This window comes from Naegleria gruberi (genome assembly GCF_000004985.1).
Source record: "Naegleria gruberi genomic scaffold NAEGRscaffold_1, whole genome shotgun sequence".
Lineage (NCBI taxonomy): Eukaryota > Heterolobosea > Eutetramitea > Acrasida > Naegleriidae > Naegleria > Naegleria gruberi.
In genome coordinates, this window is record NW_003163326.1 from 885,409 (window position 1) to 906,297 (window position 20,889).

General features: G+C 33.8%; 9 protein-coding genes across 9 annotated transcripts; 7 read left to right on the plus strand and 2 right to left on the minus strand.

The window, feature by feature from the left end:
- Positions 1-26: 26 nt before the first annotated feature.
- NAEGRDRAFT_45132 (uncharacterized protein) lies at positions 27-1,220 on the plus strand (the record flags this gene model as incomplete). Its single annotated transcript, XM_002683138.1, has 1 exon — positions 27-1,220. One exon carries the CDS (start codon positions 27-29, stop codon positions 1,218-1,220), a length of 1,194 nt encoding a protein of 397 aa, XP_002683184.1.
- Positions 1,221-1,698: 478 nt separating this feature from the next.
- On the plus strand, positions 1,699-2,004 carry NAEGRDRAFT_61407 (uncharacterized protein; the record flags this gene model as incomplete). The annotated part of the gene is made up of 1 exon (XM_002683139.1): positions 1,699-2,004. The coding sequence occupies one exon, from the start codon at positions 1,699-1,701 to the stop codon at positions 2,002-2,004; it is 306 nt and encodes a 101-aa protein (XP_002683185.1).
- A 102-nt stretch (positions 2,005-2,106) lies between these two features.
- Positions 2,107-4,034, plus strand: NAEGRDRAFT_61408 (uncharacterized protein; the record flags this gene model as incomplete). Its single annotated transcript, XM_002683140.1, has 3 exons — positions 2,107-3,074; positions 3,126-3,384; positions 3,429-4,034. The coding sequence occupies 3 exons, from the start codon at positions 2,107-2,109 to the stop codon at positions 4,032-4,034; spliced, it is 1,833 nt and encodes a 610-aa protein (XP_002683186.1).
- On the minus strand, positions 4,031-5,384 carry NAEGRDRAFT_29146 (uncharacterized protein; the record flags this gene model as incomplete). Its single annotated transcript, XM_002683460.1, has 2 exons — positions 4,031-5,173; positions 5,220-5,384. 2 exons carry the CDS (start codon positions 5,382-5,384, stop codon positions 4,031-4,033), a joined length of 1,308 nt encoding a protein of 435 aa, XP_002683506.1.
- Positions 5,385-5,894: 510 nt separating this feature from the next.
- NAEGRDRAFT_34723 (5-methyltetrahydrofolate-homocysteine methyltransferase) lies at positions 5,895-9,803 on the plus strand. The gene is made up of 2 exons (XM_002683141.1): positions 5,895-6,029; positions 6,102-9,803. Exons 1-2 carry the CDS (start codon positions 5,918-5,920, stop codon positions 9,752-9,754), a joined length of 3,765 nt encoding a protein of 1,254 aa, XP_002683187.1. The 5' UTR covers positions 5,895-5,917; the 3' UTR covers positions 9,755-9,803.
- A 66-nt stretch (positions 9,804-9,869) lies between these two features.
- On the plus strand, positions 9,870-10,283 carry NAEGRDRAFT_61410 (uncharacterized protein; the record flags this gene model as incomplete). The annotated part of the gene is made up of 1 exon (XM_002683142.1): positions 9,870-10,283. One exon carries the CDS (start codon positions 9,870-9,872, stop codon positions 10,281-10,283), a length of 414 nt encoding a protein of 137 aa, XP_002683188.1.
- A 71-nt stretch (positions 10,284-10,354) lies between these two features.
- Positions 10,355-12,001, minus strand: NAEGRDRAFT_77778 (hydroxymethylglutaryl coenzyme A synthase). The gene has a single exon (XM_002683461.1). It carries the CDS (start codon positions 11,950-11,952, stop codon positions 10,465-10,467), a length of 1,488 nt encoding a protein of 495 aa, XP_002683507.1. The 5' UTR covers positions 11,953-12,001; the 3' UTR covers positions 10,355-10,464.
- An 831-nt stretch (positions 12,002-12,832) lies between these two features.
- Positions 12,833-14,284, plus strand: NAEGRDRAFT_45136 (uncharacterized protein; the record flags this gene model as incomplete). The annotated part of the gene is made up of 1 exon (XM_002683143.1): positions 12,833-14,284. The coding sequence occupies one exon, from the start codon at positions 12,833-12,835 to the stop codon at positions 14,282-14,284; it is 1,452 nt and encodes a 483-aa protein (XP_002683189.1).
- Positions 14,285-17,213: 2,929 nt separating this feature from the next.
- Positions 17,214-19,947, plus strand: NAEGRDRAFT_61414 (uncharacterized protein; the record flags this gene model as incomplete). Its single annotated transcript, XM_002683144.1, has 2 exons — positions 17,214-19,875; positions 19,919-19,947. 2 exons carry the CDS (start codon positions 17,214-17,216, stop codon positions 19,945-19,947), a joined length of 2,691 nt encoding a protein of 896 aa, XP_002683190.1.
- Positions 19,948-20,889: the final 942 nt, after the last annotated feature.

Below are 20,889 nucleotides of genomic sequence, written 5' to 3' on the forward strand. Positions count from 1 at the left end.
TCAAATCATGCATGATAGTAACAACAATGGATAGTTTAGAAGCAACAACCACAGCACCTGTAGAAGAAGAAACAACTGCTGGCACATGCTCTTCTTCGGTTGTTTGTAACGAAATATCATCATGGAATAATACAACAACAACAACAACGAAATATAATAATGAGGAGGAAATAATTATTGTTGAAACTAACGATGATATTGATGATGCAAGTCCAATACAATCGGAAATTACTCAACATCCCATGTTCTACTTTGATGATTCACAAACAGATGCAGGAGATGATATTCATTATACAACTTCATTACTAGCTAGTAATACCAATAATAACAGCAACGTTCATTCTCCATATGGAGTTAGACTTGTTGCAAGGAAAATTGGTAACATTCTTCAAACCTCAGTTAGTAGGACTATCAGTGGAGGAAAATCTCTGTTGGGAGCTGTTAGAAAACCATTAATGACAGGTAATGATGAACATTTTGAGGTTATTATTACTGATCCCAATAATGTTAATAGTGAAATTATGCAATTTAATACAATGCAGAGAAAGGTATTTAATCTTTCTGCAGTTTATTCTAAAGTAATTGGATGGAGAAAGAAAGCTACCAGACAAATAAGGAGACGTATCAATAATTATGATGATAATTATTTACATCCTCCCACTCAATTGAGTGATAATCATCTCACTAGACCTTTTAGAAAAAGAAAACGGAAAGTTCCAACATGTTCCACTTGTATTATTCCACAAGAAATTTGGGCCTACAATGTTCTTCCCTACATGAGTTGGACTGACAAGTTGATAATGAGAATTGTCTCCAAAATGTTTCTCATAATGGTTCAAGAACAGGATGAAACATGGAGTGAATTATTTGAAGCAAAGAGTTTAAAGTACTTTGGTGAACCAACTGATTTGTGGAAAAATACACATAATTACTTTTACTATGATTTGGATGAGGCAATAGTAAAACAATATTTTGAGGAAGTTCTTTTTGAACGATATAGGAAAATATACAGACATTTTTTCAACACACTTAAATTATCCTACCAACAAGATTCCCAAGCAATTATTTCATCCAGTCATACAAATATTGAAAGACAAGAGAGTTTTATTTCGTACTTATCATCTAGTAGATCAATTTCTGAAAGAAAGAAACAAGTCAACCAAAGAAAAAATCTATCCCAACAAGAGTTACTCAAAAGCGTTGAACACAGAAGTAAATAATAACAAGTATTCACTTGAAAATGATGGAAGACCAAGATCTCCCAATGAGATGTACCTGTACATGACATTAACAGTTGTGTGCTGTATACTATTTTTTGTCTTTTTAAATATTCGGCTCGTTCATCCGTATTGTAATAACTTAATAGAGAGTTATTATGCTGGAGAGGTAAAATTAACTGAGGCAGAAGCTTCCAGTTTGCTACTCTCAGAGGTTTTTAATAATGGTGTAGTCTTGTGCTCACCCTTACTTTCGATTTTAGGACTCTTCACTCTATATCTTTTAAGATCCACACATATGGGAGTGCAATACACAAAGTATGCACTCAGATTTTCTCCTAGGTATTTTTTGATTGGAATTGGTGTTTGGAAATTTGTAACACCGTTCATTATTTGGCTATTCAGTTCATTTTCAGTTATTCTATTCGTATTGTATCTGGTTTTTGAAACAATTCCAGCTCTAGTTCCAACAATACCAATAATGATTTTACATTTGGGTTTAATTTTAGTATTTGGTTGGTCAATTCTCTACTTTTTTGTCATGTTCATTACATGCTCATTGGATAGAAAGTCACTTATTGAAAATGCCATGACTTGTATTTATGGCATTTTCATGATTTCATCCCCAATTGCTTTCTATGTACTATTAGGATTGGGTTTTAGTAGTGGTTACATAGCAATACCATGTTGCGTATTCTTTTTAACTCTACTTTTATATGGAATGAATTATCTCAATTATTTGGAAGATTTTTTCACTATGAACGAGGATAAACTGCCATTCTCTTAATCACATTCAGACCAATATGCAAGAGCAGGAATGCCAATACTATTTTATAATAAAAACCAATATTTAAAAAAAAATTCATTAAAAAAAAAGTTCAAAAAAAAAATGAATGATAATACGGATTCGTCAGCATCAGCAGGAGGTATTTCAAGTTGGAGAAATGCTTCGGGAGCTGATGAAGAGGATAAACCAAAACCAACATCATCATGGCTCGGATTGACAAGAGTTAATAAAGTCAACGAAAAATATAGGACCAATCAATCAAGAGATTTGGCTCTCCGATTTTTAGAAGAACAAAGTGATGATGAAGCAGATGATATTTCTAAAAAGAGAACCTACGATGAGATGGAAAACGATGATAATATCGAGGAGGAAGAAGACATTTCTAAAAGAACAGATGAAACTACAGCTGCTGTCATTAATATTTGGGCTAAAAAACAAAAAATCAATGAGGAAAAGGATGTCAGATTGGGAAATGTTTGGGTTATGAGTAATTGTAAAGTCAGTGTGGAAAAGGCATCACTCTCTGAAAATATTGTTGAATGTTTAAAGAATAATAGACACAACCCAGTTCGTGAATTATTTGCAGTTCAGAGAGCTGTTGTTCCTGTTTTAATTGCCATGACAAAGAGTGGTGTACCTGGTGACATTTGTATTGGTTCACCAACTGGTAGTGGTAAAACTCTTTCCTATGTATTGCCAATCGTAGAAGTTTTATCATCACTTAAATTTACAAAACTGAGAGCTATTGTAATTGTACCAAATTCTCAATTGGTGAAACAAGTAACACAAGTTTTTAGATCATTTGAAAAGTATACATCACTTAAAGTGAAATCATTGAATCCTTACAATAGATTTGAATCAGAACAATCTGACTTGGTTGACTCTTTAACTGGTGATTCAAAAGTTGATATTCTTATTGGAACTCCTTCTCTTTTTGTTGAACACATCAAAAAGACAAAGAATTTCACGTTGGAACATTTGAAGTTTTTAGTATACGATGAAGTTGATACCCTATTATCAGATGAACATTCTTCTTTCATTAAGGTTATTGCTGATACATATTATAATTGGTAAGTATGATGTCCTTATTTATAACAATAATAATACTTGACAATATACAGCACATCTGTAATTAGTAGAAGAGCCAAAACTCAAATTATTCCAAATATTCCTCTTCCTGTTGCCCATTCATTTGCTAGAATTATTTGTTGTTCAGCCACTATTACTTCCCATGCTGGTAAACTTGATATCATTAGATTGAATAGACCTCAATTCTTTACATATTTGGCTCCAGCTAAATTGAGATCAGCAGAAGATATGTCAACATCATTGGACGATCCTCTTGTTGGTAAAAAGTATTACATTCCAGATACATTGGCTGTAAGTACTCTATTATTAATTGAATGATTTTTAATGTCATTTAGCAATTCATTGTCAAGTATGAAGCTGTTACTAAACCACTCTATCTTATTGCTCTTTTATTGGATAACAAGTGTAGAAGCAAAAAGACACTTGTATTTTGTAATGACAGTCAGACAGCTCATAGATTAAATTTACTACTTGAAACTGCCGTCAGTGAAGGGGCTTTCAATTCCAAAGATGCTTTTGGTATTGCTCCAGAACTCAATACAAAATTCTCTGAATATTACAATCCAAAAGATAAGAAGTCTACAACCATACTGAATAATTTCAGAAAGGGACATTTCAATGTATTAATTTGTACAGATGTTATTGGAAGAGGTTTTGATATTGAGGTTGATTTTGTGATAAACTATGATGCTCCTCTCACCTTAAAGACTTACATTCACAGAATTGGTAGAACTGCCAGAGCTGAAAAGGAAGGTACTTCATTTACATTCTTAACTGGACCTGAAATCGAGACATACAAATCCAAGTTGACTTCAAGAGCAGAAATGAGCAATCTCTTGGAAGAATTTATCATTCCTCACAGACGTTTGAACAAGTTTGTGGAACCATTCAGACACATTTTGGATAAGTACAAGGAAAAGATTGAAAAAAGTAAAGATTAATCCTTTTTCTCTTTATTTTCTTCTGGTTTTTGTTTTCTAAAGAAACTGACGCCCAACAATAAAACAGCAATACCAACAATTGCGCCATAAACAACAGCTATGAGAGGTGCGTATTGTTTTCTATTGTGATAGGTAATCATTTCATGATAATTATAGATGGATTGAGAGTGTTGTTTGAATGAGTTGATCAAGGCAACAATTTCATTTCTTTGCAATGTGTGGAAGACATGATCACCATCCAAATTAATCTTGAGAGCAGTGGCCAATCCCAAAACATCTAATTTAGCCCACATTTTGCATTTTTCACATGCAACACAATCCATAATTGAGGAAATATTTCTAAATGATGCCTTCATTTGAGTTCTCAAATCAGCCATTTCTTCACTCTTGAACATTTGTTTTTCATCAAAAGCAATTCCACACATTTTGTTTTCCAAGAGTTTGGACATTAAGGCTGAAGTTTCCAAATCTTCCATTTCATTTTCAGTATTAAAATTGTATGACTTTAAGAATGGTGCTGCCTTTTGAAGGGCTCTCAAAGTAAAAGTGTACAAAAAATATAAATTCTTTACACGATCAGGGAATGGCAAAATAGCCTTTTCAAACATTTCATAGTTAGGAGTGTAGGAATCATAGGTTGGATTCTCATCATGACCAAACTTGAGAGTGTAATATCTGGCGATTTTCATTGTGATGGAGATGTGGAGTCCTGAAATTAATTTGTAAAAAACTCGTTCCTCAAAGCACATGTCATTTAAATTTCTATTCACAAAACAGTTAACTCCATAAATAGCGTTCCAAACTCTGGAAGCTTCCTCACCAGAATATCCTGTTCTAGTTTCTGGATTCCTCAAAAGATTAATATATGTAAGCTTTGCTCCATCTCCTTCTTTCTTTGTCCAACAATCAATATCCTCATCTTGCCACTTTTGTACCTTTTTTCCTTGAGAACTCAACCCCAAAAACTTATTCACCTTATCCGTAAGTATAGGTGTTGATTTTTTCCAAGATATTGGTATTTCATTTTCATCACATTCACAAACAGAACATCCACCTTTTCCTGTGCATACTTTTTTCATTGCCCAGAAGGGACAAGGACTAGAAAGGTCAACTTTGAAAATTTTAAAGAATTGTTTAGACTAAACAATTAAATTATTCTCTTGTATATGTATATAAAAAACATACAACCAATTCCTTAAGTATTGGGAAAATCTTTTCATTATTATTTTGCTCTATTGAGGCAATTGTACAATTAGCATCTTCCAAAATTTGATCCGATCCAAAAACATATGTTGATGGTTTAATTTTCAACAAATCCTCCAATCCAATACAATACGACACATTAATCATCATACAAACCATCAACATTACCATCACTGTACTCAATACCAGTGATAATGTTGAAATCCTTCTCGGAATTGTTTTTGCTCGTTGTTGCATTTTTTATTTTGTAATTTTGGCAAAGATCGGAATCTTACCCATCATTGCACTATTCTTATTATTATTCATAATTGGACACGTGTTGGTGCGTGAGGAAAAAATTCAATATCCATATGCTTTTCCAATTCCTTGCACATCCATATATCGAATAGTTTTTTAATTTCGAGTTATTTATTTTAGACCTGATAAATAATCGAATAAACCATTTAAACTTTTGATTGGTCAGATGACGTCATTTATTTGTTGAGGACAATATTCTCGCTTTATTTTCCTGTGCAGAGAGATTCTCTAAGCTTCTTACCAGAGAGGAATTTTCTCTGCTTTTTACTCGCCCACCACAACTTGACAAAGCGAAATATCAACTCCACTTCGTTCTCCACTCTCTAAACAAATCCCACACAACTTCAAAAAAAAAATTCAAAAAGACACTCTCTACATATACAATGGTCACCCGTAAGGAATTAGAAGAAATCTTTAAAGAAAGAATTCTCATCATCGATGGTGCTATGGGTACCATGATCCAAAAATACAAGCTCTCAGAAGCTGATTTTAGAGGTAGGTAATGATGTTCGGAACATTTTAAATTCAATTATATCAAATATTCTTACTTGTGATGAATAATTTTAGGAGAGGAATTCAAGGATTGGAATTGCGATTTGAAGGGTAACAATGATATGTTGTGTATTACACGACCTGAAATTATTGTTGAAATTCATGAAAAATACTTGGAAGCTGGAGCAGATATTATTGAAACTAATACCTTCTCATCAACAGTTATTTCTCAAGCCGATTACAATGCACAATCATTAGCATATAGATTAAACTTTTGCGCAGCTCAGTGTGCTAAAAAAGCTGCCACAAAATATACTCAACTCACACCTGAAAAGCCTCGTTTTGTTGCTGGTGCTTTAGGTCCAACAAACAAGACCGGTTCTATTTCTCCTAGTGTTGAAGATCCTGGTTTTAGAAATATCTCTTTCGACGAATTATATGAAGCATATTTCGAACAAGTTCGTGGTTTAGTTGATGGTGGTGCTGATATTTTGCTCATTGAAACTATTTTCGATACATTAAATGCAAAGGCTGCTGCATTTGCTTGTATGGATTATTTGGAAAAGTTTAATATTGATATGCCAATTATTATTTCTGGTACAATTACCGATCAAACTGGTAGAACCTTGTCAGGTCAAACAACTGAAGCTTTCTACATTAGTATGATGCATAGTAATATGCTTTGTATGGGTCTCAATTGTGCATTGGGTACTGTTCAAATGAAGCCTTTCGTTAAGGCATTGTCTAACATTGCTGAATGTTTTACTCATGCTTATCCAAATGCTGGGTTGCCTGATGAAATGGGTCAATACAGACAAACTCCGGAAGAAATGGCTCGTCAAGTTAAGGATTTCCTTGATGAAAAACTCGTCAACATGATTGGAGGTTGTTGTGGTACTACACCAGATCACATTAGAGCTTTGGCTCAATTGGCAGCTCAATACAAACCAAACCAAATCAGAAAGCCACAAGAACCTACTCATGATATGAAATTATCTGGATTGGAACCAATGATTTATTCTAAGAATTCTAACTTTATCAACGTTGGTGAAAGATGTAACGTTGCTGGTAGTATTCGTTTCAAGAAATTGATTATGGAAAATAAGTTTGAAGATGCCTTGTCTATTGCTAGAAACCAAGTTGAAGCTGGTGCTCAAGTAATTGATGTTAACATGGATGAAGGCCTTTTGGATTCCAAGAATGTCATGAAGAAATTCTTGTACTTGATTATGAGTGAACCTGAAATTTCCAAGATCCCAATCATGGTTGACAGTTCTAAATTTGAAGTTGTTGAGCAAGGTTTGAAATGTATTCAAGGTAAATGTATTGTCAACTCATTGAGTTTGAAGGAAGGTGAAGAAGATTTCATTGCCAAGGCCAAGAAGGTCAAAAAGTACGGTGCTGCTGTGGTTGTCATGGCTTTCGATGAACAAGGTCAAGCTGCCGAATGTGCCAGAAAGGTTGAAATTTGTACTAGAGCTTACAAGATTTTGACAGAAAAAGTTGGATTCCCACCAGAAGATATCATTTTTGATCCAAATATTCTTACAATTGCCACTGGTATTGAAGAACACAATAATTATGGTGTTGAATTCATCAATACTATCAAGATTATCAAGGAAACCCTCCCATATGCTAAAGTATCTGGTGGTGTATCAAACTTGTCATTCTCTTTCCGTGGTTTAACTCTTGTCCGTGAATCTATGCACAGTGCATTCTTGTATCATGCCATCAAGGCTGGTATGGATATGGGTATTGTAAATGCTGGTGCTTTGCCAATTTATGATGAAATCACACCAAAGATCCTTCAATTGTGTGAAGATGCTATTTTGAATAGAAATGAAAATGCAACTGAAAATCTTTTAAGTTTTGCCTCCGAATTGAGAGAAAAGCAAGCTCATGGTGAGGATATTGAAGGACCAAAACAAAAGGAAGTTTTGGCTTGGAGAACTGGCTCAGTTCAAGAAAGACTCAAACATGCCTTGATTAAGGGTATTGTAGATTTTATTGATTCAGACGTTGAAGAAGCAAGACAAAATTTGCCATCTCCACTCTCTGTTATTGAAGGTCCATTGATGAATGGTATGAATGTTGTTGGTGACTTATTTGGTGCTGGTAAAATGTTTTTGCCTCAAGTTATTAAGAGCGCTCGTGTCATGAAGAAGGCTGTCAAGTATCTCATTCCATACTTGGAAAAGGATAAGGAAGAGAAGCGTCTCAGAGGTGAAGCTACTTCTTCATCAGCTGGTAGAATCTTATTAGCCACTGTTAAGGGTGACGTTCACGATATTGGTAAGAATATTGTTGGTGTAGTCTTGGCCTGTAATAACTTTGAAGTTATTGATTTGGGTGTCATGATTCCTCCTGATGTTATCGTTCGTGAAGCAAAGGAAAAGAATGTTGACATTGTTGGTCTCTCTGGTTTGATTACTCCATCTTTGGATGAAATGGCTACTGTTGCCAAGGAAATGCAAAAGGGTGGATTGACTTGTCCACTTCTTATTGGTGGTGCTACTACATCTAGAACCCACACTGCTGTCAAGATTTGCCCACAATACGATCAACCATGTATCCATGTTTTAGACGCCAGTAGAAGTGTTGTTGTTGCCTCAAGCCTTTTGGATAATAGATTGAGAGAAGAATATATGGAAGAAATTAATGAACTCTATGAAGAATTGAGGGAAGAGCACTACGACTCACTCCTTGAAAGAAAGTTCGAAAATATTCAACATGCCAGACAATCCAGACTTGCAATAGATTGGGAAAAGCAACCACCTGCAAAGTCTCCAACCTTTTTGGGTGAAAAAGTTTTGGACAACTTCCCTCTTGACCAACTTGTGTCTCATATTGATTGGTCTCCATTCTTCTCAGTGTGGCAAATTAAGGGTAAATATCCACACAGAGGTTACCCAAAGATTTTCAACGATCCTGATGTTGGTGAAGAAGCTAAGAAACTCTTTGATAATGCTACCAAGATGTTAAAATCTATTATTGAAGAAAAGAAACTCGTTGCTAGAGGTATTGTTGGTTTCTACCCAGCCAATACAAATGATTCCAAGAGTTTGGATGATATCGAAATTTATGATCCAACTTGTCCAGAGGAAAAGAAGCAAATTGGTACATTCTATGGTCTTCGTCAACAAGCTGAAAAGGAAAATGATGAAGAACCATTCATGTGTATTTCTGACTTTATTGCTCCAAAGACTACTGGATTGAATGATTATATTGGTCAATTTGCTGTTTCCATCTTTGGTGCTGAAGAATTGGCTGCTAAATATCAAGAAGATGATGATGACTACTCATCCATTATGGTTAAAGCTCTTGCCGATAGATTGGCAGAGGCCTTTGCTGAATTATTACACGAACTTGTCAGAAAGGATTATTGGGGATATTCTCCAGAAGAAAAGTTGGATACTGAAGATTTGTTGAGAGTTAAATATCAAGGTATCAGACCTGCTCCTGGTTATCCATCACAACCTGACCACACTGAAAAGGAGACAATGTGGAGAATTGGTCAAATTACTGAAAAGACTGGAATTAAATTGATTGAAGAAAGTTTGGCAATGTGGCCACCTGCATCCGTATCTGGATTATACTTTGCTCACCCAGAAGCTAAATACTTTGCTGTTGGTAAGATTAGTAAGGATCAAGTTGAAGATTACATGAAGAGAAAGGAATGGGCTGATATGGATTATGCTGAAAAGAAATTGAGCACAATGCTCTTCTAAGAAATATAATGTTTACAATTTTAATTAACTACACAAAAATTTGTTTTTGAATCATTTTTCTTCTCATCATCAATGACGTACTTAAACTTATTAATAGAAAGCAAAAATGAAAAAAATGGCCAATAATCATAGACAATTAAAGTCATCACTGTTTGGAAGTGCTTCGGAAAAGGATACCTCCTCCAAACCAACAACTGGGTATCGGGATAGAAGTGTAAATGAACAGGATGAAGATTTGCAAGATTCTGAATTTAATCAAGTTGCTTTGGAATTAGGGCAAACCAGTCAAGCATTGAAACATATAGCAGGAGAGTTGAAAGATGAAGTTTCCCAACAAGTTTATGGACTCAAGGGAACAAGTACAAACATGACGGAAACCAATGTAGGAATGAAAAAAGTGATGACCAGGATGGAACAAGTTTTTGATGTGAGGACCTGGAGTCAAATGTGGACTTTGGTTTTGATAATTGTTGGAGTCTTTTTCTTTTTCTACTATTTGATTAGATTTTTAGTTTATTATTTCAAGTAGTAGAGTTTTTAGTTTCTCTTTAGCAGATAATATTTAGAATTATTGAGAGAAGATTTGTAAAATAATATAGATTTTGTAAATAAGTTAAAAGAAATATTTATACATTAGGCCAACACAACTGTGTTGTAATCAAAATTGATTAACACATCAATCATTAAAATACACAAAAAAAATTACAAAATTAATCCTTCTTCAAATAGAATCTTCTGTGCTTATCGTCGACTCTATCCAAGTAATAAGATCCTGAATCAATATAATCGGTAGGATTTGTGGCAACAAAGTCATGCTTCAAATATGTTTCCATGTTAGCATCCATGATGGAAGAATATTGTTCTGGGCTTACTTCAATTCTATTGTTAAGACGATTTGGTAAATCAAGGATATTCTTAATGTCATCCAATTGATATCTGTGTTTCTTGTGAGTAGTTTCTCTTCCTTGCAATTCAAACATGGCACTGGCCAAACCAGATCCGTATGAGAACATATTAATACGCTTATCTTGGAGTTCTTGACCCTTCAAACCAACCAATGAAGCAAAACCAGCGTATAAAGAAGCAGCATAAGTATTACCCAATTCTCTTGGAAGATAAGTACTTGGAGATACCTTTTGTTCATAAATCTTCTTAGTTAAATTAATAAAGAATTTGCTTGATTCGTTATCATTGTAAGTCTCTTCTCTTGGAGCAGATTTGGTGAACTTTTTAATTTGACTCTTAGTTTCGGCATCCTTAACATTGTATTTAGCACAAATTCTATCAAATTCTTGCTCACTGGTAGTCAATGCAAAATCGGAATAAATCATACGAGCAAATGACTTTTGAACCAACTTGTTGTATGGAGCATGGAAACACAAATAATCCAAATCAGCAACAGCAACTGGTTCTTCATGTCTAGCTCTTAATCTTTCATAACAAATATCCAAAGCTCTCAAATAACAAATATTTGAATATTGACCATCAACAGTTGGGAAATAGCTGGTCTTGACTGGTTTGTAAAAATCATAAGCATGTTCCATGTGGAATGCCTTCAATCTAAAATCATTAAAAGCCAAAGGAGCATCTCTACCCAACAACATGGCAACAGCACCTGCACCACCAGTTGGTCTAGCTGGTCCCTTTTCATATTGAGCAATATCTACAGCTACAACAACACTATAAACATCATTCTTTTTACAAGTAGTATGTTCGGAATTGAGCCAATACAAGGCATTGAACAAGGCATTAGTAGCACCATAACAAGCATTAATAGTATCAATACCTTCCATTTCTGAAGTATCAACTTGTGGGAATTGTTGCATAATAAAACTCTTAATAGACTTGGATTTATCAACTGGTGATTCTGTGCCAACTTCAAGTCTCTTAACTTGTCTTGGGTCAATTGAATACTTTTCAAATAAACGTTTTACTGCAGTCATTGCCAATGAAACAGTATCTTCTCTTTCAAGGTCAACAACAGCCATTCTACTTTGAGCCAATCCGATAGTGTACTTTCCTTCACTCACACCATCATGTTGTTCCAAAGCTGATTGTGAAACAAATCTATTTGGGAAGTATGTTTCCATGCCAACAATACCAAAATGTGGATTTTGAGGTGAAATATTTGTAGAAAAGTGTTTGGCTGATTGATGATTCTTAATCAATCCTCTCAAAGATTGTCTGCTCTTGTTCATTTTGATCTTCTGTCTTTGTGTGTGAAAAAGATGACTGTGTGTTAACGCGTTTTTTTTGGGTGGAATTTTTCTGATTGTTGCTGGTAGTTCCCGAATTTATTGCTGTTCGGGCAAGTGAATAAGAATGCTACTGGAAGAGAGAAAGATTAAAAAACCGAACAGTTGCTGCAAGATCTTTTCTGAGTACGATCAAGGAGAATTTTATATTATCAAATGGTGATACAAAGATGACAAGTGTAAAAGTGTGAAGAAATTTTAGAGAAATCACAAGCTTACACGATGGTGGTGTGCGAAGAGAGAGACAACGAATAACAACCTTTGGCAAGTGTTCGGGAACCGAAGCTTGGTTGAAGAATTAATATTTGGATTCTCTGAGAAGCTTTTTAATTGTGGCGATTTTTCGTTTTTTGGAAAATTAGCTCAGTTTTTCATCATTACACGGCTTAAAGAAGAAATAGAGAAGCTGTAGTTTATTGTTTTTTATTGTAAACAATGTTTGTTTTAATTAATTAAAAGGAAGATTGAAATTCCTTTCGCACGGTTTTAAAACCGTAGTTGAGCTCACTTGTTACAATTCAATTAAAATGGTAATAAATAGCAGTTATTATTACAGAGATCTATGTGTTTATTAACATGTTTTATTCAAGTTCTTGTCAAAGGTTTAATTAAAGTCAATTACAAAAAAATGTCTCTTAATGCCAACAGCAAGCCATTTGTTCCTTCTTTTTTGAATGTTTTTCCGAATACTGCCTCCTCATCATCATTACCAGTATCAACAACAAGTAATTCTTCTTCAAATAATCATCAAACACACAAATCATCAAGGAGTAAAAAGTCTTCATTATCCTCGGAACCTAAAAGAAAACAAGGGAATGCCAATATGGCCGGTTACAATTTGAATTTTCCCACTGTTGCTAGTGCTGACAATGAAGAATCACCTCAACAATCAGCAAAATTTTCATATAAAGACATTTTGACAAGTACACCAATTAGTTTGCTTCCCAATAATTTAGAACCTACATTCAATAATCCTGTAATTAATCAAAAGACTCTATCACCACAGAAAACTTCCGAAACCTCCAAAGCATCTCTGAAGCAAGTTGTATCTGATATTCCTATAGTGGAAAAGAAGAAGAATAAGAAATTTACATTGGCAGATCATATTGGTGAAGAAATATCAAGGAAAATCAATTTTTCATCCTCTAATACTAATTCCCATGAAAAGTCTACAGTTTCAAAACAAGCAACAAAAACAACCAAAAAGGAAATTCCAAAGGATGACAATACTAAAAAATCATTGTCAAAAATGAATCGAGTTGAAAAGGCGTTTCTTTCTAAAGGAGATATGAAGGGAATGAAACCAATTAGATTGGAAATTCGTTCTGAGGATGCATCCAAGATTACCAACGAAGATGTCTATAATGCATTCATTAAAGCTGTGACTCATTCAACTAATGAGGAATCAACAGAAGCTCTTGTTACAGTTCTTACAAAAAAGAAAAAACCAAACAAACTAAAGAAATTAATCTTAAAGGAAAAGGAAATTAGAAAGTTGCATAATATTGCTCCAGGCGAATTTTTGGATGTTAAGAAATTTTTAAAGAATTTGAAAGAGGATACAGAGACTGAATCAGTTGTAATTGAAATAGTACCTGAAAAAACAGAAGAAACAACCATATTAGAAAATTCAAAAACAATATTAACAAAAGAGGATGACTCATCTGATGGAGAGGAAAAGCTTGTTGCAGATGATGAAATGGACATCCTCTCTATTGCCGAGTCAATGGAGGTTGTTCTCAAAAATTCAAATGAAAGAAAAATTAGAGAATATGTAAATTACCCTCTGGATCCTGATTATGAGAATATCATTTTTCAAATGTTGACCAAACTTCAATTCTATCAGTTCAGATTGAAAAAAACAGATAAGAAAAAGTTCAAACAAAGATTGAGATATGTGATTGGTATAAGAGAGGTACTCAAGGGATTAAAACTAAAACATATCAGAGCCGTAGTAATTGCTCCAAACATTGATAAGGTTACTACTCCAGGTGGACTTGACACAAAGATTGAGGAAATTATTCAAAAGTGTAATGAACAAGAGCTACCAGTATTCTTTGCTTTGACAAAGAAGAAACTTGGAACTGCCATGAAAACTTCAACCAAAATTAGTCTAGTTGGTTTGTATAGTATGGATGGTGCTTTTGATGAATTCAAGAAGGCAAAACAAATTGTGGAGGAAAAATTACTTGCCATTGAAAAACAAAAGAAAGAGCAAAACAGATCCGGTTCTGTTTGTACAGAACAACCTGGAAATGTTGATTTGAAGAATTAGAATATTTTACATTTTATTTTACAATTTATAATCTTAGCATGTTGTCATCTTCGGTTCCTTTGATTTTTCCTTCAAACCATGTCAGAATGGCTGTAAAATGTTTCAAATCCACATTAATTTCACCAAGAGAATCAATAATATTGTTAGACTCAACTTTAGGTTTGTTATTGTCACTCAATAACGTCAATAATTCCTCTGTCCTTTCACAAAACTTTTCTTCCTGTTTGTTCAATTCCTTTCCTTTGAGTGTTTGATAGAGTAAGAATGCTGCCAATTTAATATAATGTCTTTTTTCCAATGGATTTTGTAATTTCCTAGGCTTTTCTTTTCCCAACGCAAGAATGTCAGCAAGATCCATCAATTTTAAGCTTGGTAATGCCTTTTGTTTTGGATCAAAACCTCTTTCAATTTTCTTTGTTTTTCTCAGTAATATTTTGAGAATAAATTTTGCTCTCTTTTCACTAGATTGGAAGCTTGGGTAACTATTCATAAATTCATTAATGTGCATCTTGTTGTCTTCTCCTCTTTCAACACATGAGTAAGACAATTGAGCCATCTTGTTGTTTTTAAATTCTGTGAAATTTGAATTGATTGAATCAAATAATATAAAACGATCGTCCTTATCATCGAGAAGGGCAGGATCAAATTGAGGCTGATCACTAGGTGACCCAGTGAAAGAGCCAGTAAATGAAGATTTGATAAATGAAGACGACAGGCTAGGACTGTCGGAACTAGAATTGTCGTTATTTGAGGCAGAATTTGATGCTGCTGTTGATAGAACTTCACTATTGTGGTAGTCCTTCCTTAGTGATTCAAATCTCATCTCATAATAAACGTCATCGAAGGGTATTTCAGTCGAGTATTCCTCTTGGATCACCTTAGAAGGAAGTCGAGGGGATTTTGGCACCTGTGGAGACAATGTTTCTTGCAAGCTATAATTCGGAGGTAAACTATGAGAGACAATTCTCTTGGTAATTTGCTCTGGTTGTGGTAATTTGATTGCATCCCCAAAATCTAAGGCTATAAGTCTGTGCTCTTCTACTGAGCATGCTGTACCCATTTTTTTTGAATAATTACTGTATTTTAACAGGTAGTATTTATTAGCAACAGTTTTTAACAACTTTAGAATGAAAGAAAAGAACTGGTCATTATCATGTTGAACAGAGTTTAGCCCCACATTTTCTTATCAAGGTTTGGCGCCAAAATGGTTACGAAAATAAAGCAAAAAAAAAATGAACGAACCAACCTCATGCAAGGATAGCTTGGATACGCAAGCCATTCTTCAATCTTCATCTTCATATTCGGGTACATCATCATTTAATCCCATCATATCATCAGTTCAGGATTACTTAAATCAAGCAAACACAAAGAAGGAAATAGGGTTTGCTGATCTCTGTTTGTCTGACAAACAAAAACTTGCCCAAATGTTTAAAAAGCTGGATGACAGTCACAAGGAAGCCAGAAAATACAAAAAGTTATATGAGGAAGAGGCACAAAAGAATGAGGAATTAATTCAAAAGTATACTGAACAACAGGAAATATTTGAACGAGAGTCAACCGAGTTGAAAGGAAAATACAATATTAGCCTTTCTAAACTTAAAAAATTGAAAGACAAGAGTGATGTAATCATAACAAGATTGGCAGAAGAAAGAGAGAAGGAGCAACAAGAAAGAGTTTCAGAAGTCTCTTTTTTAAGAGAAGAAAATAAGCGAATGTTGGAAAGATATGGAGCTCTCCAAAGAGATAACGTAAAAATTCAAAGACAAGTGGAAGAATTAGAAATCAATAGAATGTCACTAGTGTTACAAAAGAAGGAAACAAGGGAATTGTCAACACAAACTGAAACTGAACCAACTCTGCCAACAGAAGAAAAGGAACAACAAACAAGTACCATTGTTTCCACACCAGTCAAGTTGAGTGAAACAAAATCAATTGCTCTTGAAAAAAAGATACTCGATAAAAAGACTAGAGATTTAGAAGCTCTGTTAAAAAAGCTTTCTCCTGAAAGGGAACCAAAAGTCACACAAAAGGATACCATTCAAAAGGAAACAAAATATTCACCAACAAAAGAAGACAGAAGGAAAGATGTTTCAATAGAAAACTCTCCTTCAATATCAGACATTTCTAACAAATCACCTCTACTAGACTATTTAGCCACTCCAAGGAAGGGAAGCAAAGAGTCCACCCATCTCACAACATCAAAGAAAGTTATTGACAGAACGGTGGATGATTCTGATTTGCTCAATATTGTACAAAAGTCAGACAAGATTAGAAAAGAATCACCACACAAACTCATTACAAACCATGTTAATATTGTTTTTGAGAGAGAAGCATCTTCAAGTTTTGATAAGGACTTTATGTTGGAAGACCCAATCACCAAACAACCTCCCAAACCAGAAAAACATCCTGAGAAGAGGAATAATAGCTATTCGTTTTCAGAATCATTTATTACTGATAGTGATTATTCAGATTCAGAAGATGAGGGAGAATACTATGATGAAGATTCATTGCTTAATGTGGTTAAAGTTTTGGAACAACAACAAAATATGAGAGCCTCTTCCTCCATTTCCTCATCTTACGCTGTTACTGATTCTTCAATTGAGGGTAAAAATTGGTTTGAATAATTTGCACAGTCATAAGTGAAACTACAATTGAGAGAAACAATGTGGCTTGTTGCTTTATATTTTTCTTCACCAACTTCAAAAAAATGAGCAGAAATAAAAATGCGCTCAAGAGAGCAGCGATGAGTGGAATTTCGTTCGAAGAGGATGAAGAGAATCAACAAGACAATACGTTTGAAACAACTTCCGAACAAAATCTTGAACAAGAAATTAATGATGACTATGAAGAACAATTAAAAGCACAAGAATTATTTTTAAAACAACAAGCTAAACCTTCTGTTCAACAAGTGAAAAAATCCAAATTTGCCATGGAGAAGGAACAACGAGCATCACAGAATGATGCACCAAAGAATATTCTCCGAATTTTTAATAACACAACTATTGTAGAGAGAGACATTTCTAAAAGTTCGATCACTTTACCAACAATTCCTAGTCAACCACAACCTTTTCCAACTTTAAAACAACCCACACTAACATTCTTGGGAAGAAGAAAAAAGCAAGAGGAAAAAACTAAACCATTGGAAAAATCAAAACAAACACTGGCACCAACAATTGAAAAGCCAGTATTGGAAAAAATTGAAAAACTAAAACATGTTCAAAATGAAAGAGTCTCAGAAGAAGACTCTATTGATAAAGAAAGTGACAAGATGCTTTCTGAAATGTCTAATGAAGAAATACAAGAGGCTCAAGAACAGATTTTAAAGAATTTTGATTCTTCCCTCATTAACTTGCTCAAAAATAGAGGATTGAAAAAGAAGCAGGCAAAGGAGAAATCTACTTTTAATCCTAAAGATATCACACCAAAAGAACCAGTTAAAATGTCACAAGAAGAAAAGAAGGAAATTATTGAAAAGGATATTACTGAAATTATTGAAAAAATTAAAGATAGTTTGAATCCAAGTGAACTCAAAAATGTAAAAGATGAAGAGGAAAAGCTAAAGTGGATTGTTGGTGGTCAAGAGATTATTGCCGAGTCTGAGGAAGAAAAAAAGGACAATAGTAGATTCAAGCCTCTTAGATTTGATTTGGAAGGTAACGTAATCGATAAGAACAAAGAATACCACGTCCAATCAGGTCTTTACCATCATGGAGGAGATCAATCGGAAGCTGGTTATACTATTCTTGAAATTTTCCAACTTATTAGAAGCAGTGTGATCAATCAGAGAATAATTAATATCAAGCTTCTCTCTTCAATCATCAAAAAAATTGGCTCAAACAATTCATTTGAACTCATTGAATATTTAGAATCCAAGTATGAATTATTCAAGACGATATTTTGGTTTGGATATGCAGATGCTACAAATGGGAGTCCAACCGTTCTCCACAAAAATCTAAACCTAATTACTGTAACATCAGAGCTCGTTAGAACACTGTTATCTACCCTCTACTCGAAACAAGATGAGATAAATCAAATGATTACTCGAGATTCATTTGATTTTGGTTTACATACACTCAATAATTCCATTTCCGAAAAAGTAGACATTATCAAAAAGTATGAAAAGGATATTACCCAACATGTAATTTCTGACATGGTGTCAATTTTAGAATGTGAGGATGACAATACTTTGTTAGAATGTGTTTTGGATTGTTTAGCTCTATTTTCAAGGTACTCTTTGACCGTTGCCTCAAAGATAGTTCAGGAAATGCTTAAAAAGTTTGCTTTTAAGGGTTTTAATAGCTCACTTTTTTACAAATCGCCAAGATTGGCAACAAATTATGCCAAGATGTGTTCTGCACTTGCTTGTCATGGAAAGAATATTTGTGAAAGAATTATTAAGAATACTAATATTATTGATATTTCTAAACAATATTTGACACTTTGTCTTTCAGAACAAAATGAAGAATTGTTAGAATTTTGTAACGAGTTGGTATCATTTATAGTTGCCTGTACCAGTTACAAGATCGTCAGTGTTATGCATCTATTCTGTCAAGAAATGTTTCCAAATCTTGTTACCATCATCCAGTTAGCCTTTAAGAAGAATCACCAAGCCATAAGATTGTCAAAACATTGCTTATTTTTGATGCAAGTCTATATGGAATCAAAGTCAGCACTCTCCTTCCCATCCTTTGAAGATAAGGACGAAGTAGATGAAAATTCTATTGGTCATTTGGAAAATTTCATTTTGGAAGATTGTCCATTATTAGCTGTCAAGGCCCTTAAAAGTGGTATGGAATCTTTGTGTATTAGATTTCTGTACTTTATTTGCACGTTTTATGATAATTTTTATTGTAATCCAAACAGTGATTTCGCAAGATTTATTTCCAAGGATGATATTGACACAACATCACAAATTCTTATGGTAATGAAAAGAGTAGAAAATAGAGTATTTTATCAAGAGATCTATCAGTGGGCTGAATTAATTTTGAATCAATTAGAAAGTTTAGAAAACTCTGCAGATAACTTTGAAACCATTACCAAATTACTTGCAAACATTACATCTGTTGTAACCATTTGCTATTTTAGTTCCAAGTCATTCAAGCACCTGTTTGGAGTTTTGTATAATGATATTCATTTCGAGTCGCTATTGTTGAGAATTTACAATTCAGTATTTACCAAGTATTTGTTTACTAAGGAGTTTTATAGCAAGTCCCTCTTTTCAGAGAATCCTCTCAGATACAAGTACTTTATTCTAAGAGAACGTTTTTTCAATCTGAGCTTTTACTTTTTAAAGTTGTATACATATGAGAAAACAAGACTCAAGGATTTAATTTCTAGTGATCAGATTTGCAATTTGGCTTTGTTTACCTCTTCCTTACTCGAACCAATCAAATTCAAGGGTGACAGGTATCTTTTCTTTTACATTTTACAAACATTTGTATTGAATTATCACCCTACCCTTTTGAATTACTTGGATAAGGATTTGTTTGAAGTTTCACAAAGCGAATCTGAGAAGGATAATATTATTGAAAGTAACAATATTCAGGTTGGAGCTCCTTTCCATTCACAAGAGTTTGAGCCAACTAGTCCAAGTGATTGGATTTACAAATCAATTGAATACTATTATATTAACAGATTGGATGAAACAAAGAATGTTGGTCTAATTGTTGACACATTGAAATTTATTTTAACGCTTACTTATGGATCGAACTTTAGAAATGACCCACAATTTTCTACTTCATCTCAACAATCTTACATTAATGTATTTTATCCAAAAGTTATTCAATTTGCAAATATTATGAAAATATTCCTTATGGATACTGATATTTTCTTTATTGATTCAGTACAACAGTTATTGCAAACATGGGTTGATACATATTTTGAGGAACAATATTTACTTCAAAAAGCGAACTCTTACCCATACGCTACAAATCCATTCAGAGGATTTGCTAAAATGGAGACCATGGAAGATATTTTCTTCCAAATGTTTAAAGATTTTATTGAACAACAGACATCAGCATCATTTAATCAGTCAACATTTGCCCAGTATGTTCTTAGCTTCTTTGTACACACCAATATTTGGAGTTCAAAATACAGAAATCATATTGTGAATGAGTTGACCTTTAAACAAATCAGAGTTTTAAATATTGGAAATGAATGGTTGAGCAAACTCTCTATATTCCCAAATGAAACTAATTTGGATCTGATTGTACTGTATTTGAAGAGATTTCTGGCTGTGATTTCAAAAGAGGACTTGGAGGGCTGTTTTATTTTCAAATATATGGCCTATCATGTTTGTGCAAGCCTTCCATCCCTATCAGCTGAGTGGTCAGTCGAACAAAAATCAATCATTTCCATATTGTTTGAATCTGTTTCAAATGAAGCTGTCAAGAATTATATCCTCCACATACTATCCGAAAAGAATAGCTTATCATCTATTGACCAACTTATTGAAAGGCTAAAGGAAAGAAAAATAAGATGATTCAATAAAGAGTTTATTTAGTAAATCTGGAAGGTTTGGAATACAATGCAGGTGGAAACATGACCTCCTTAATATTTTGGATTATTCCACGATTGTAAAAGCTCAAATCAAGAGATTTTCCATT

Bases quoted from the DNA above. Each gene is read 5' to 3' on its own strand.
- NAEGRDRAFT_34723 (XM_002683141.1), top strand. From the start codon at position 5,918: ATGGTCACCCGTAAGGAATTAGAAGAAATCTTTAAAGAAAGAATTCTC. The intron at 6,030-6,101 runs GTAGGTAATGAT...GAATAATTTTAG, and splicing joins CTCAGAAGCTGATTTTAGAG to GAGAGGAATTCAAGGATTGG.
- NAEGRDRAFT_77778 (XM_002683461.1), bottom strand. From the start codon at position 11,952: ATGAACAAGAGCAGACAATCTTTGAGAGGATTGATTAAGAATCATCAA.